The sequence below is a fragment of the Squalius cephalus genome (genome assembly GCF_949319135.1).
Source record: "Squalius cephalus genome assembly, chromosome: 25".
NCBI lineage: Eukaryota > Metazoa > Chordata > Actinopteri > Cypriniformes > Leuciscidae > Squalius > Squalius cephalus.
In genome coordinates, this window is record NC_137146.1 from 9,689,331 (window position 1) to 9,704,371 (window position 15,041).

The window sequence follows — 15,041 nt, forward strand, 5'->3', positions numbered from 1 at the left end:
CTCTAAACTCTAAAAAGCTGTCATTCTCTCACATATTTGTTTATCTCACTCTTCCCCTTCCAATTGCTTTATCTTTCTGTCATTGTGGTGTGTGTTATCTGCTGCATGAATGCCCCCCCCCCCCCCCCCCAACACATCACCACCACACACACACACATCTTCTGTGCAAGTCTCCCACCACTCTGAAGCTGATTAATGTATCTTTTGTGAGTCTGTGTGTATGTTGTACAGACCTGTTTTAGTGTTGCAGGTGTGTTTATTACCTGTTCTTGTACTTTGTGAGTGCGTGTGTGGGATTTGTTCTTCGGACGAGTTGGAGCACATTACTCTGATCGATCTCCTGCTGATGTGAGAGGAGATAGGCCCTACTGAAATTGATGCACATTGCACACTTTAACACACACATACACACACACACACTAAACCCAGCCATCACAGATACCATTTTGCATTTGTCATTTGCATATTTCTATTAAGACATCATTTGGAGTGATTTTTTAAGGCATAAACATGTTTTGTGACCAACTCTTGAGAAAAGTCATATTAATAATAATACAATTAAATGCACGCACACATAAACAGTATATACTGTATATATATATATATAGCTTTTTAATCATCAGTTAAATCATCCTCTAATAGTGCAGTATGTATAGTTTTTATTAAACGCTCAGTCTCTTGTTTGTTACGTGTGCACAAGCATGAGCAGTAAGTTGCTGGCTGCAGTTCACTTAACGGCCACCGGTGTCGCTAATAACAATGGTCTCTGAATTCTACATATAGCCCCTATAAAGCCACAGTATGTAAGTTTCATCACTAGAGGTCATTAGTCAAAACAATAACAAAGGCATAGCTTGATGACACCGTGAATGAGTGTGGAATCATTGGAGTTGTCGTCTTCATCTCCACAGCAGATGGAAACCAATCCAACAGGACTCGTGAAATCATGTTCATGGATTAGTTAACGTATTAAAGTTTTATTAACGTTACTGTGGTATGAAGCAGGGGAGGGCTGAGAGCCTGGGACATTTTACGTTGCTGTTTTAATGCTTGCATGCCGCATTCGGCTGCTGCTCTTTTAGTTTTGTTGTTTATGTTTATTTTAGGATTAAAGTTACATTTAATGTCCGCCTCCTTCCCTGAACTTAAACTTTGTTACAGTTATGTTTGAACACTTAAATTCATCATTTTATTTCATTTAATGAAATAGCCACAAGTGCTGAATTACTACTCATATAGGTCACTTTATTTGACCAATTAAAATTGTGGGGTAACCCAGCTCTGTTTTACTTGATCAAAACCCTCCAACTAAAAATACATTTGAGTGTGTTAGTTGAAAGATATATTATAACATTACTCTGTGTGTTTGCTTAGTGGCTGGTATGAGACACTTGTTGCACATTGCAGTAAGCTAGATCGATATTCTAATATAATATTAATAAAAGCTGGATGACTTGTGCTGCTAAATGGCATGCAAATAATTAAAAAGTATATTGCATGGTGGATAACTGTGTATTACAGTTATACTCTACAAATACAAATACTCTTTCTGATCATGCTATGTTAGCCACTTGACAAAATAGTGTTGTCTCTGAGGCATGGCACAGACATGTTACTTGCGGTAAATCAAGAAATCAAGAGATTCAAACAATAAGACTAAATGTGTTGAGCAACAATTAATTCTCAGAATTTAAACAATGTTGGAAACTTTTGGAATAGTTTAAGTTCAACAAAATATATAACATTGTTCTAGTGGTTTTTGGATATTTGAATCTAAAATTATTACATATTGTACCTTTACAGCAATATGCTGTTCTGCTTACTACCATGGGATAGGAGAAAGAATTTTTGCATCAAATTGGACACCAGTCACCTAATAATGCAAAAAAATATTTCTGTAAGTGTAAGGTTTATGGATAGAAGTCATTGGACTAATGTGTGTGTTCCTTCTCCTGAATGTATATGCATAATGCTGCTTTTGATCAGCCTTCGCTCCTTGATCCCTACTCTTTATGCAGGAACAAGGTAGCCTACTTTGGTACCCTGCCAAAGGCACCTGGTGCGGCCTCTATCCAACACAAACACAGCAAATTAATTTGCAATTTGATTTTTTTTACGTCCTGTGCCAAAGACGCCTATATCTGTATGTGATAACTAGTGTGCTTTTTGGCTTTTTTTTCTGACATGGTTTTGTCAGATATAGATATGCAGATTTGTCTGAGCTGATTGCTTTATCTCACAGAGGAGTGAGGCGTGTGTAAGCTCCTATCAGCTGGCAGCAGAGACTCTCAGTGCATTATTCATACTCTGAACTTTATGTTCTGTCTCCACCCACTCAACACACCTCTACATATGAAGCGCTCACTCTCTTTCTCTCTCTTTCTCTCTCTCTGCCAGGTGCTGAATATTCATTTGGGATCTCTGAGTGATCTTTGAGGGTGTGAGTGAGTGAGAGAGAGAGAGAGAGAGAGAGAGAGAGAGAGAGAGAGAGAGAGTGTGTGTGTCTGCCAGTGAGTGATGTGTTTTGTGCTCGTCTCTATTTACCAAATTTAAATACATCTTTAGTTTAACCTTGTTAATAACCGAAGTTATTTATTCCTTCTTAAATTAATTGATTGCCAGTTTTATTTTATTGTTACTCATTTTATTTTATTTTTTCTATATTTATTGCAATTTTTAATAAAATAAGTATTTCACTTTTTAAATGTATTATTAAATTAATGTTAAATTCATTTATTCTGATTTGGCAAGCCTTTAAAGTAACATTCAAAATTTGTTTTAATAAACGTTACTTTTCTAGTTTTAGAAAACTATAATTTCTGTCATGCCAATAATGCACAATAAAATTGAAAACAAGAGAGAGGAGAATCATGAAAAAAGGGACACTGAAAAGAACAGTGGGAAAACAAAAAGCGATGTTCTGATTGAGTCATTCCTACAATTGTTGGAGTTTTGTCTCTAAAGCATTTAATTTTCTTTATCTCTGTTTGACAGAACTATGGGCTGGAGACAGAAAACCTGAAAACTCTTTCTCACAAGCTCAATGCCTCCGCCAAAAACCTGCAGAACTTCATCACGGGCCGCAGACGCAGCGGCCATTATGATGGTCGGACAACCCGCAAACTGCCCAACGATTTCCTCACCTCTGTGGTGGACCTCATCGCTGCCGCTAAGAGCCTTCTGGCCTGGCTGGATAGGTTAGTCCTGCTAAGAGCCGCAAACACACTGAATCAATACACGAATTAATACATACTTAAAATAAATATACACATATTCGATTTAATTGATTTCAAATTCCACATTGATGTGTCAAGTTGGGGTATAGCCAAATTCAGTACTCTTGAAAAACGACTTTCTCAAACACTAGAGAAAAGGATGTTTGACATCAGATAAAGATTGAAGAAGCATGACCTTGAAGGTTAATAGGGGTCTTCTCCTGAAATCCAGGGTCTCATGTCATCTTTTGCTGTTGATGGTCAGATAAATGCTGTTGTGACGCGAGTAACTGACTGTGAATTCTCGTGACTTGATAGTGGTAGATCTAGAGCTGCAAGTAAGTACGATTTATTTAGAAAGAAATGAATGCCTTTATTCAGTGAGGATGCATTAAATTGATCAAAAGTGATAAAGAAATTTAGAATGCTACAAAAGATCTATTTTAAATAAATGCTTTTCTTTTAAAGGAGAACTCCGGTCAATTTTAACATTGAGCTCATTTTTTTGTACATTTGGAGTGCTGTCAATACAGAGAACAACAACAAAAATCGGTGTTGCCTACACCGTGTTATCCTCTTTTTAAAATTTGCACCCTGTTGACTTCAATGGGGCAAGTTTTAAACCTGCTTTTAGCCTCTTAACATCCTTGATGTGTCATTACAAGTGCCCAGCCATGTGAGTGATTCCTTTAGAGTGAACACGGGTGAATCTGACTGCAGTAGATGTGCAAGATATGAATAAAAATGATGTTTATTCAGCCAGCGCTCATACCTGTATTTACATCCTGTTTTCGGTCGAAGTCCATAGTAATCGATTGTCGAGTTCACGCGCATGATCATAGGTACTAAACCTATGCGCGTGAACTCGACAATCGATTACTATGGACTTTGACCGAAAACAGGATGTAAATACAGGTATGTGATAGTATCGACCCCAGACTTTTGAATGGTAGTGTATATCATGAAATTATGAGAGTTTTATTATTTACATGAATTATTTTATGGATTAGTTTGAATTTAATATCTATTCCTGTATTGGCATTCTTTGTTGTTCCTTAAAGAAGGCCTCTGATTTTGGGCTTCGGCTCAGAGATACGGTTGTGATTCCTCAAATGTTATTCCTGGATTGAGAATGACAGAGGGTGTTGATCCAGGAACATTTCCTGTTCGGCAAATCATTTTGTGCACGGTCTTCTCTCCCGTCAAGGGATGGCACTTAGAACTAGATGTACCGCATCGCGGTACAAAATATGACCGCCGCTCAGGCCTGCACTGGCTTTCCACAAAAATAAATGACGTGGAGTAATTTGGCTGTATTGTGTGTTTATGTATATACCTAAAAAAAGTAATAGTATGTGCATGTCTGTCTGTGTGTGTGTGTGTGTGTGTATGTGTGTGTGTTTGTGTATGTGTGTGTCTGTGTGTGTGTGTGTGTGTGTCTGTGCGTGTATGTATGTGTGCGTACATGTGTGCGCGTGTGTGTTTGTGTGTGTGTGTGTCTGTGCATGTGGATTTGTATGTGTGTGTATGGGTGTGTGTCTGTGCGTGTGGATGTCAGTGTGTGTGCATGCTTGCGTTTGTTTGTATTCCTGCATGTGTGTGTGTGACAGTATCATCCTAAACCAGCAACCCTTCGCTCAACAGCACCATCTACAGGCCGATGAGTGTACAGTCACTAAATGTGCACATAAATGAATTTATTTTATACCCCCCCATGGATGAAATTCTACAAAACTTAGCAGAGGATACCCCCAGAGGATGTCAAGTTAATCATACACATGAAATATGGTGCAGTTCTGAACATCTCCACTGAAGATAGGGGCGATAAAAGCAGAATAATATTGCATTTTCATTTTTTATGTGAGGGGCGCAAATCACAAATGAGTGATTATGGGCTAGGTTGATGTGGGCCCTTAAGAGCAACATACCATAAAAATTTCTTCATCCTCGGTGCCACGGTTCAGGTAGTTATTTAGGAAAAACTGCATTTTTTTGGGTTTGGGGGGGGGGGGTGGCCCCCGGGGACCAAACGAAATTTTTCCGTAGAAGTCTAGTGGGGCTACATGCCCACCAAATTTCATGTTCCCCGGTGTTTCGGTGTCCCTGGTATCGTTGACGAAAAATTTACGGGGGCCCCAGCGCAGGGGGGGGAAGTGGCCCACGGGGACCAAACGAAATTTTTCCGTAAAAGTCTAGTAGACCAACATACCATAAAAATTTCTTCATCCTCGGTGCCACGGTTCAGGTAGTTATTTAGGAAAAAATGCTTTTTTTGGGGTTTGGGGGGGCCCAGCGCGGGGGGGGGAGTGGCCCCCGGGGACCAAACGAAATTTTTCCGTAGAAGTGTAGTGGGGCTACATGCCCACCAAATTTCATGTTCCCCGGTGCTTCGGTGTCCCTGGTATCGTTGACGAAAAATTTACGGGAGCCCCAGCGCGGGGGGGGAAGTGGCCCCCGGGGACCAAACGAAATTTTTCCGTAAAAGTCTAGTAGACCAACATACCATAAAAAATTCTTCATCCTCGGTGCCACGGTTCAGGTAGTTATTTAGGAAAAAATGCATTTTTTTGGGTTTGGGGGGGCCCAGCGCGGGGGGGGGGAAGTGGCCCCCGGGGACCAAACGAAATTTTTCCGTAGAAGTGTAGTGGGGCTACATGCCCACCAAATTTCATGTTCCCCGGTGCTTCGGTGTCCCTGGTATCGTTGACGAAAAATTTACGGGGGCCCCAGCGCGGGGGGGGAAGTGGCCCCCGGGGACCAAACGAAATTTTTCCGTAAAAGTCTAGTAGACCAACATACCATAAAAAATTCTTCATCCTCGGTGCCACGGTTCAGGTAGTTATTTAGGAAAAACTGCATTTTTTGGTACGGGGGCCCCAGCGCGGGGGGGGGGGGGGGGGTGGAGTGGCCCCCGGGGACCAAACGAAATTTTTCCGTAAAAGTCTAGTAGCCCAACATACCATAAAAATTTCTTCATCCTCGGTGCCACGGTTCAGGTAGTTATTTAGGAAACCTGCATTTTTTTGGGTTTGGGGGGGCCCAGCGCAGGGGGGGAGTGGCCCCCGAGGACCAAATGAAATTTTTCCGTAGAAGTCTAGTGGGGCTACATGCCCACCAAATTTCATGTTCCCCGGTGCTTCGGTGTCCCTGGTATCGTTGACGAAAAATTTACGGGGGCCCCAGCGCGGGGGGGGAAGTGGCCCCCTGGGACCAAACGAAATTTTTCCGTAAAAGTCTAGTAGACCAACATACCATAAAAATGTCTTCATCCTCGGTGCCACGGTTCAGGTAGTTATTTAGGAAAAACTGCATTTTTTTGGGTTTGGGGGGGCCCAGCGCGGGGGGGGAGTGGCCCCCGGGTACCAAACGAAATTTTTCCTTAGAAGTCTAGTGGGGCTACATGCCCACCAAATTTCATGTTCCCCGGTGCTTCGGTGTCCCTGGTATCGTTGACAAAAAATTTACGGGGGCCCCAGCGCGGGGGGGAAGTGGCCCCCGGGGACCAAACGAAATTTTTCCGTAAAAGTCTAGTAGACCAACATACCATAAAAATTTCTTCATCCTCGGTGCCACGGTTCAGGTAGTTATTTAGGAAAAACTGCATTTTTTGGGGTTTGGGGGGGCCCAGCGCAGGGGGGGAGTGGCCCCAGGGGACCAAACGAAATTTTTCCTTAGAAGTCTAGTGGGGCTACATGCCCACTAAATTTCATGTTCCCCGGTGCTTCGGTGTCCCTGGTATCGTTGACGAAAAATTTACGGGGGCCCCAGCGCGGGGGGGGAAGTGGCCCCCGGGGACCAAACGAAATTTTTCCGTAAAAGTCTAGTAGACCAACATACCATAAAAATGTCTTCATCCTCGGTGCCACGGTTCAGGTAGTTATTTAGGAAAAACTGCATTTTTTTGGGTTTGGGGGGGCCCAGTGCGGGGGGGGAGTGGCCCCCGGGGACCAAACGAAATTTTTCCTTAGAAGTCTAGTAGGGCTACATGCCCACCAAATTTCATGTTCCCCGGTGCTTCGGTGTCCCTGGTATCGTTGACGAAAAATTTACGGGGGCCCCAGCGCGGGGGGGGAAGTGGCCCCCGGGGACCAAACGAAATTTTTCCGTAAAAGTCTAGTAGACCAACATACCATAAAAATTTCTTCATCCTCGGTGCCACGGTTCAGGTAGTTATTTAGGAAAAACTGCATTTTTTGGGGTTTGGGGGGGCCCAGCGCGGGGGGGGAGTGGCCCCCGGGGACCAAACGAAATTTTTCCTTAGAAGTCTAGTGGGGCTACATGCCCACCAAATTTCATGTTCCCCGGTGCTTCGGTGTCCCTGGTATCGTTGACGAAAAATTCAGTAAGGTGACGGGAAAAAAAAAAAAAAAAAACTTTGACAATCCCTATATGACCGCTTTCGCTAGCTACGCTAGCGGCGGTCATAATTAGAGTCACAACTTCTGTGTTGCAGGGTGGACAGTAGTTAGCGACTTGGGGTCTCTTGTTTAGTGTGCACGAGTCTGTTCAAATTCAGTCATGTTGATTTGTGTTCCACCCCTCAGCAATCAGGTACATAGATGAGTGAAGAGGTCTTATATAACACTGACTTTTTCTCTCTCAGTAACTTCAGCTTCTTTTGGGTCTAGATTGCGCATTGCTTCTGTTCATAGTGATTTCTTTATGAATCACTAGACTACAATATGTACAAAATTCTGCTGCCAAAGTCATCAATCAAGTCAAGAAATCTGATCACATTACTCCTTCGCTCTATAATCTACATTGGATACTGGTTCCTCTCCGCATTCAGTATAAAGTTCTCTTGTTAACTTTTAAATGTCTTCATGGACTTGCTCCCAATTATGTATCTGCACTTCTACACTATTATTCACCTCCTAACTCTATTCAGTGCTGTGGCTCCGAAACTCTGGAATTCTCTTCCTCCAACTCTTCGTGACACATCTACTATATCCTCATTCAAATCTCAACTAAAAACCTATCTTTTCTCACAGTATTTCCAACCCTCCTCTGTTTAGTGTTCTGCTTTTTTGTTACTCTATATTTGTATGTACTATGTGATGCATAGCCTACTTACGTTTGATGCTGTTTATGTTATCTCGTAGATGGTCTGCTTGTGCATTTTTACCTCAGGCACGAGCAGTTCGTTTGCGCTCTGGAGACGCGTTCAGTCTTTCCACTATCAAATTCCGTCATGTAAATAGCGAATCTGCCATGGCGTGAGCGCAACTGGCATTTAAAGGGAATGGGAGATGAGACTCTGATTGGTTTAACGCATGTAAATCCCAAAACACACCCATTACTCATCATGAGAATAGGGACAACCCTTTTAGACCACGACCATTTTTCCCGTCGCTAAACTAGCAAAAGTGGATTCGGACACGCCCTAAGTGAACTTGCGCCCTACGCTTTAGACCATGCGCTTAGATCGTTAAAATAGGGCCCTTAACCTTTTTGACTCGAATGCAAAATGTTAAATCTCCTGTATAATGTAATATTAACAGGAATATATCTATAATATACCGTATATATTAACAATGATATTTTATTAAAAGAAACTAAGAGTGTCAATATAAGTAAATAAATTAAACCACAATTTATGTTGTGATTCCAGAAGTTAAGAACTGTATGTTCTTCAATAAAAAAAAAAGTTATTGAGGGAAAAAATAAATATTAATTTATATTAGATCTTGACTGCATGTAGATTTTTTGCATTGTAATTACATTAGACTGTATTAATATATATTAATATTAATAAATTATAATTAAAATCATTTTAAAATATCTTTTGGCCCCTTTAGAAGCTTGATAGGGCCCTGTTTGAGAACCACTGTTTTACTTTTTGTCTTGTAGATTACTGCAAATTCTGCTGATTTGTCACCAAGATAATGTTATCTAGCTGGCTACAGTAGAATTGATATTTTTATAATGTGCAAAAAAAAAACCTCTTTATAATCTTGAAAGCATCAGCAAGAACGATCAGTAACTGATTTTGCACCGTATTCCATTGTTTTTAAAGCAAAGATGTGTTATGATTTTGTTAAATTATAGCTGTATAAATTATTTAATGCTTTTTAATACATTATCTTTTTGTAAAAAAAAAAGTGAACAGGATTTTGTCCAATTAAAACCTTGAAAAATATAATTATTTATAACAAGTATAAAAATGCATTGGTGAACATCTTTATCTTTATTTTATTGTTGGGATCAGTTAAAATAAATTTTAAAAAATCAAACCTTGGGCAGAAGAAGAAAAAAAAACATTATTTTTGAAACCTGACATGTTAAAGTGTATTAAACAGAGCTGACAGTAGACAAATGTGTACTCGTTGTACTGATTTGCTTCTTATTATCATAAATTTGAATTCTGCTTAACTTTGTTGCTTTGTCGCTGCAAATCGCTGTCATTATAAAACCCCTCGTAAAACACTTAAGTTATAGACTGTAGTGCTGCAATATTTCTACTTTTTAATTTTGCAATGAATGTAAATGAAGTGGGTGGTTTGTGCTGAAGGATCCCTTTGGCACCCAGTTGCTTTACTCGGTCCAGCTCCCTCTGGTACTGAGCCTGGCTTAAAGCTCTGGACTGGGACAGCACCGCACAGTAGGACCCTTTCCATCAGACGGCATTTGATTTCGTCTCAGCTACACCCCACTGAGAACGCCATCTCTCTGTTGCTGTGCCCAGACACCCGCAACCCCGCTTTCTGATCCTGGACCCGAGAGCGGTCCATACAGTATCACACACAGTTCACATTGGCCCAGTCTGGATTGGGATCAAGCTGAGAGCGCTAATCCACACCAGCTCACGGCTTGCTGACTAAGGTGATCTTATAGCCAGTCAGTGTTTGGGTTAGGGAGGTTTCTGAGTTTCAGTATCCATTATCAGGAACACACACTGTAGGAACAAGGCCACCGGGTGGGAGGGGTGCTTCGTTCCCCGCTTTCATTAATGATGGCCTAATTATGCTTCCCGGCCTTTCTTCTCTGCCAAAACAGTCCCCAGTAGAGCTGTCGTCTCCCCTGCAGACATAGTGGAAGAACAGAAGGAACTCAGAGAGAGAGAGAGAGAGAGAGATGGAGGGAGGAACGAACAGAGTTACACTAACGCAGGTGAATGGATCTGAAGCCAAGAGACATTATGACTGACTTGAGAGTCTCGGTCCCTTAAGTGTTATTGGTTGATATCCATCCAGGCTGACACCAGCTCTCCTTGCCCCTTTCCAAGCCGGTGATCATCGTTTAATGATATCTGGCTACTTCTGTTGGGTTTGTTGTGGGCTTTTCCTCATTTTCATTCACTGTGGGCAGAGCTCCATGTGGGAGGGGCTTATTGAAAAATGCAGGGGAAGTTCCATCATGTTTGTTTACCCTTCGATTACATTAAAGGGTTAGTTCACCCAAAAATAAAAATTCTGGCATTCATTACTTACCCTCATGTCATTCCACACCCGTAAAACTCTTCAGAACACAAATGAAGATCTTTTTGATGAAACCTGAGCGATTTCTGTCCCTCCTTTGACAGCTACGCAACTGACGCTTTGACGCTTCAAAGAGATTGTGAAATTAATCTATATGAATTGACAGGTTTAGTCCACATTTTCTGAAGAGACTTGATCTCTTTATATGATGAACAGATTGAATTTATGCCTTGAATTTTTTGGAACGAAATCAGGGTGAGTAATTAATGAAAAAAATTAAATTTTGGAGTGAACTATTCCTGCAAGAGGCATAATAGATCAGTACTTGCCATATTGATTGTTGATAATTCAGGCGACAAAACACTTAATGTCATTTGAAGTTTGTGAAAAGACTGAATGTTCAACCTCTATACAGAACATTGCGAACGCAGTGTACTTCCATTCCTCACAGTCTCGAAATCAGGGTGAGTAATTAATGAAAAAATAATAATTTTGGGGTGAATTATTCCTTTAAGAGGCATAATAGATCAGTACTCGCCATATTGATTGTTTATAATTCAGGCAACAAAACACTTATAATGTCATTTGAAGTTTGTGAAAAGACTGAATGTTCAACCTCTATGCAGAACATTGCGAACGCAGTGTACTTCCATTCCTCACAGTCTCATTTTCATTTGTGTCACTTTAAATTTGGCATTTATTCTAACTGAGGTCTATAGTTTTTGATAATACACTCAGCTCAGCTGTTTTCAAACTCACTCCTTTTCAAATTCTGGCCTAAATAAGCCTTTCGTCCTGAATAATCCGATTTTAAAATTCTATTCTTTTAAAATTAAAAGTAAACCATACTAGAAATAAAAAATAAATCATTTTGAATTCTAGCCTCAATATCAGCCTCAAACTTCTTGATGGTGCCGCACTATAGATACCCATATTTACTATTTATGGTGTAATCATTATACCTAGATAAAGGTTCCTGACTCTTTCCTGTAGCTCAAACAGTAGAGCACGGCGCTAGCAATACCAAGGTCATGTGTTTGATTCCCAGGGAGAATGTGAACTGCTAAAATGTATACTTTGAATGCACTGCAAGTTGCTTTGGATAAAAGCATCTGCCAAATGCATAAATGTAAATGCCCTGACATTATTAGTGCTAATGCTTTTTCATTGATTTGTTCAGATAGGAGCTGAAAGTGTTCGGATCCTTTCTCCGTGTGTAAAAGTATCTTTTTTAATGAAGATAGACAGCAGCACATAAGCAATTACAAAAGCACCCAGACTCTCATGCATTGATCGAAAAACTGGAGCAGGAAGAGGTGAAACTTTGAGGCCTGGCCTTGAGGAGATGGTAGTGGTCTTTTTTGCCCAACTGACGGATTTCCTGTCAGCCTGGAGCCTTTGTGTCCAGATGGCGGCGTGTGCTCAAATGCTTCTAAAGAGCAAAGGTTGGATGTAATGAAGTCTAGTCAATCCTGGAGAGAATCGAGTGAGCTGCATAGATTTCAGTGTCTCGCAAACTAGCTCGGATGACTTGGTTTTGAATTTTTTCTTATTTTCTTGCTGCTATCATTTCTTTGTCTCTCCCTCCCTCTCCATCCCCTCAGGTTTCTTTCAGACAGTTCTCATGAAGCGTCTGTCCACTGCGTTCATGCTTGCTGACAGGTGTCCTTTAACCGGGGTCAGATGCTGTTGCTGTACTATCACCGCAAAGTGATATTTGGGAATCAAGCGAAGTCGCTGACATTTAGGAGTGGAGTTTTGAATGGGGATTTGGTATTCGCCTAGAGCTGCATCCCAAATCCTGTTAAGAGAAGAGAGTTTGACTCAGGAATGTGTGTTCGGGTGGTATAAGAGCACTTGTGGGGTCTTTGAATAAACGATTTTTAGCCCAACGGTGAAAGATTGTTAGAGTTTCTTAAATTGTGAGGGGCTTCTGGGTTTGCGTCAGTTGGTATTCCCAGCGGTCTTAGAGGAATATTTAGAGACAAGATGGAAACGATGAACCAATGTTCCTACAGCCCTGTATATATAGCACACAGCCTCAATACACATGACCCACATTCACTTCGTCACTCACAGAAAGAGAGAAACTGGGTCTGGAGTACATTCACGACCAACGGGGATAACCTATAGCACAGCACACACCGACACATATCTAAAGTTTACAAGCACACACACTCAAATTGTCTATCTTGTGGGTCTGGCTCTAAGAATAATCTAACGGTTAATTCCAGGTGCTACTTCTTTTGCAGGTCACCGTTCGCTGCCGTAACAGATTATTCCATGACCCGGAACAACGTGATCCAGCTGTGCCTGGAACTCACTACCATAGTACAACAGGTAATGACATTCATTGACCAAACCAACTAAATCAAACACGCTCATATTAGATGCTAACACATTGAAATTGACACCTCTCATGGAAACAACATTTCTGAGTCTAATTCAACCGGGGAAATTCTTTTAAATATTTATGTAGGTTATATATGGCTGTAGTCTAGCTGTGGAGAAGGACTGTCAGAGCAGATTTAGCTCTGAGATTGGTGCAAGTGAGGGGTTTTTCATTTTTGCCAAATATGATGATGAGGGACTAAAACATAAAATATTGAGGCGGCTGTATATTTCCATGTCAATAAGTAAATACAGTTTCCAAAATTAAATATGTTGGTTTTTTATTGTCACTGAAAATTGTTAAATGATTTGGAAAATATTTACTTTTATTAAATTAATATGAAATGAATTTAAACCTCTCACATATCTGCTAGTTTTACGTTCTTCCACATGTTATAAAGAGGTTTTAAAAAGCACTATGAGGATGTCAAGAACTACAGCTCATTTGTTTATGAATGCATCATGGGTAATGTAGTCCTTTAGAGCAGAGCAGGAAGGGAAACTTGATCAGTCTGAAACAATCATTCTAGACAAAAGAGAAACACGAGAAAGGGGAAGGATTCAAGGCTGCTGCAGTCATGTGCATGCTAGTGTGTGTTAGTATGTGTCTGTATCCAGCAGATCATTTTTGGTAGGGTCAGAGGATCATGGCCAGCAAGAGGAGCATTAAATGGATGAGTCTGTCACAGCCAGCTCAGCCTGAGCACTGCGCAAACTCTCTCTTAATCCAGGAGAGATTACAGCGTTGAAGCCAGAGATCTGGTTCTAATCTCAACTAATGCAACTAGTATTGAGCATTCAGGACCAGCAGAGGTCCTTTTCCCAGATCGGCCCCTGTGAGATTAGTTCATAATCCTTTTTTTCCCAAATAAAACCATTTTAAGTTAGCAGGTGTGTTTTTGGAACATGCTAGCTGGTTTCTACCTGATTCAAGATAATTCAAACAGGTTTAGATGACCAGATGGACTTTCAACTGGTTACAACCTGACTGAGCTGGTAGACGATCTTGTGCCAGCCTAACATGTTCCAAAAACCTGCTTGACCATCTGATTTATCCACTGGTAGTCAACCACCTAAACGAGCTTTAATGACACAGTCCTCATTACTACATTATTGCATTATAGCTTACATTGCTTGTATGGATGAGCGCCCCCTACTGGCATCACTATTACCTCCATCTTAGTTTTTGTTTGTTTGTGTGTCTCTCTCTCACTGTTTCGCTGTGTGTGGTGTCTTCTCATGATTTAAAGTAATGGTTTATCCAAAAATGAAAATGTATAAATTCCAAAGATTCTAACTTTCTTCCATGGAACATGAGTGTTTTCAATACAATGAAAGTGAATAAGGACTGTGGCTGCTCCAGAAGAAAAAAAAAGCAACCTAACAGCACCATAAAAGTGTCCATCTGCACATATATGAGCCATATGACAGCTTTGTGATAAACAGACCAAATTTGTAATATGTATTCATCCACAGAGCTCTCCTTGGCATGTTTTGCAACGTTTGATTTGTGGATAAATTGTTCTTTTGAGTCGGATCTTTTCAGTGAAGATGGGATAAAATCAAGAATCTGTGATTTGTTAATTCTCTTGAACCCACATTTAACTGACAAGTACAAAGAAAAGATTTCCAGTGTTTTCACTGATAAACTTTATTGTATTTTGTAAATATAAACACATTTTGAATTTGATTGCTGCTACACTCCAAAAAAGTTTACCAAAAGCATGTTTACCACTGTCTCACATCATCTTTCCTTTTAATTACACTTAAATGTTTGGGAATTGAGGATTCTAATTGTGCAGTTTTGCAAGCCAAATCTCGTCTGATACAAGACAGCTGCTCAACAGTCCGTGGTCGTCGTTGTCTGATTCTCCTTTTCATGATGGGCCGCACATCATGTGTTCAATAAGTGACAGATCTGGACTTCTGCCTGGCAGTCAGGCACATCCTGTCTACTGTAGAGTGTCTAGAAACCACTCTGTTTTAGCATGTGCAGAATGAGGCCTGGCATTGTCTT

At 40.8% G+C, this 15,041-nt stretch overlaps 1 protein-coding gene across 18 annotated transcripts in view; it reads left to right on the top strand.

Annotated features, from left to right (window-relative positions):
• cnksr2a (connector enhancer of kinase suppressor of Ras 2a) overlaps positions 1–15,041 on the top strand; it is a 94,046-nt gene that overhangs the window by 20,039 nt on the left and 58,966 nt on the right. For 12 of the 18 annotated variants that reach the window (XM_079863772.1, XM_079863773.1, XM_079863774.1 and 9 more), the window contains exons 3-4: positions 2,995–3,197; positions 12,868–12,973. In XM_079863772.1, the coding sequence (XP_079719898.1) occupies positions 2,995–3,197; positions 12,868–12,973 (309 nt within the window). The remainder of the gene's footprint in view (positions 1–2,994; positions 3,198–12,867; positions 12,974–15,041) is intronic. The other 6 variants (XM_079863782.1, XM_079863783.1, XM_079863770.1 and 3 more) reach the window with 1 other exon arrangement.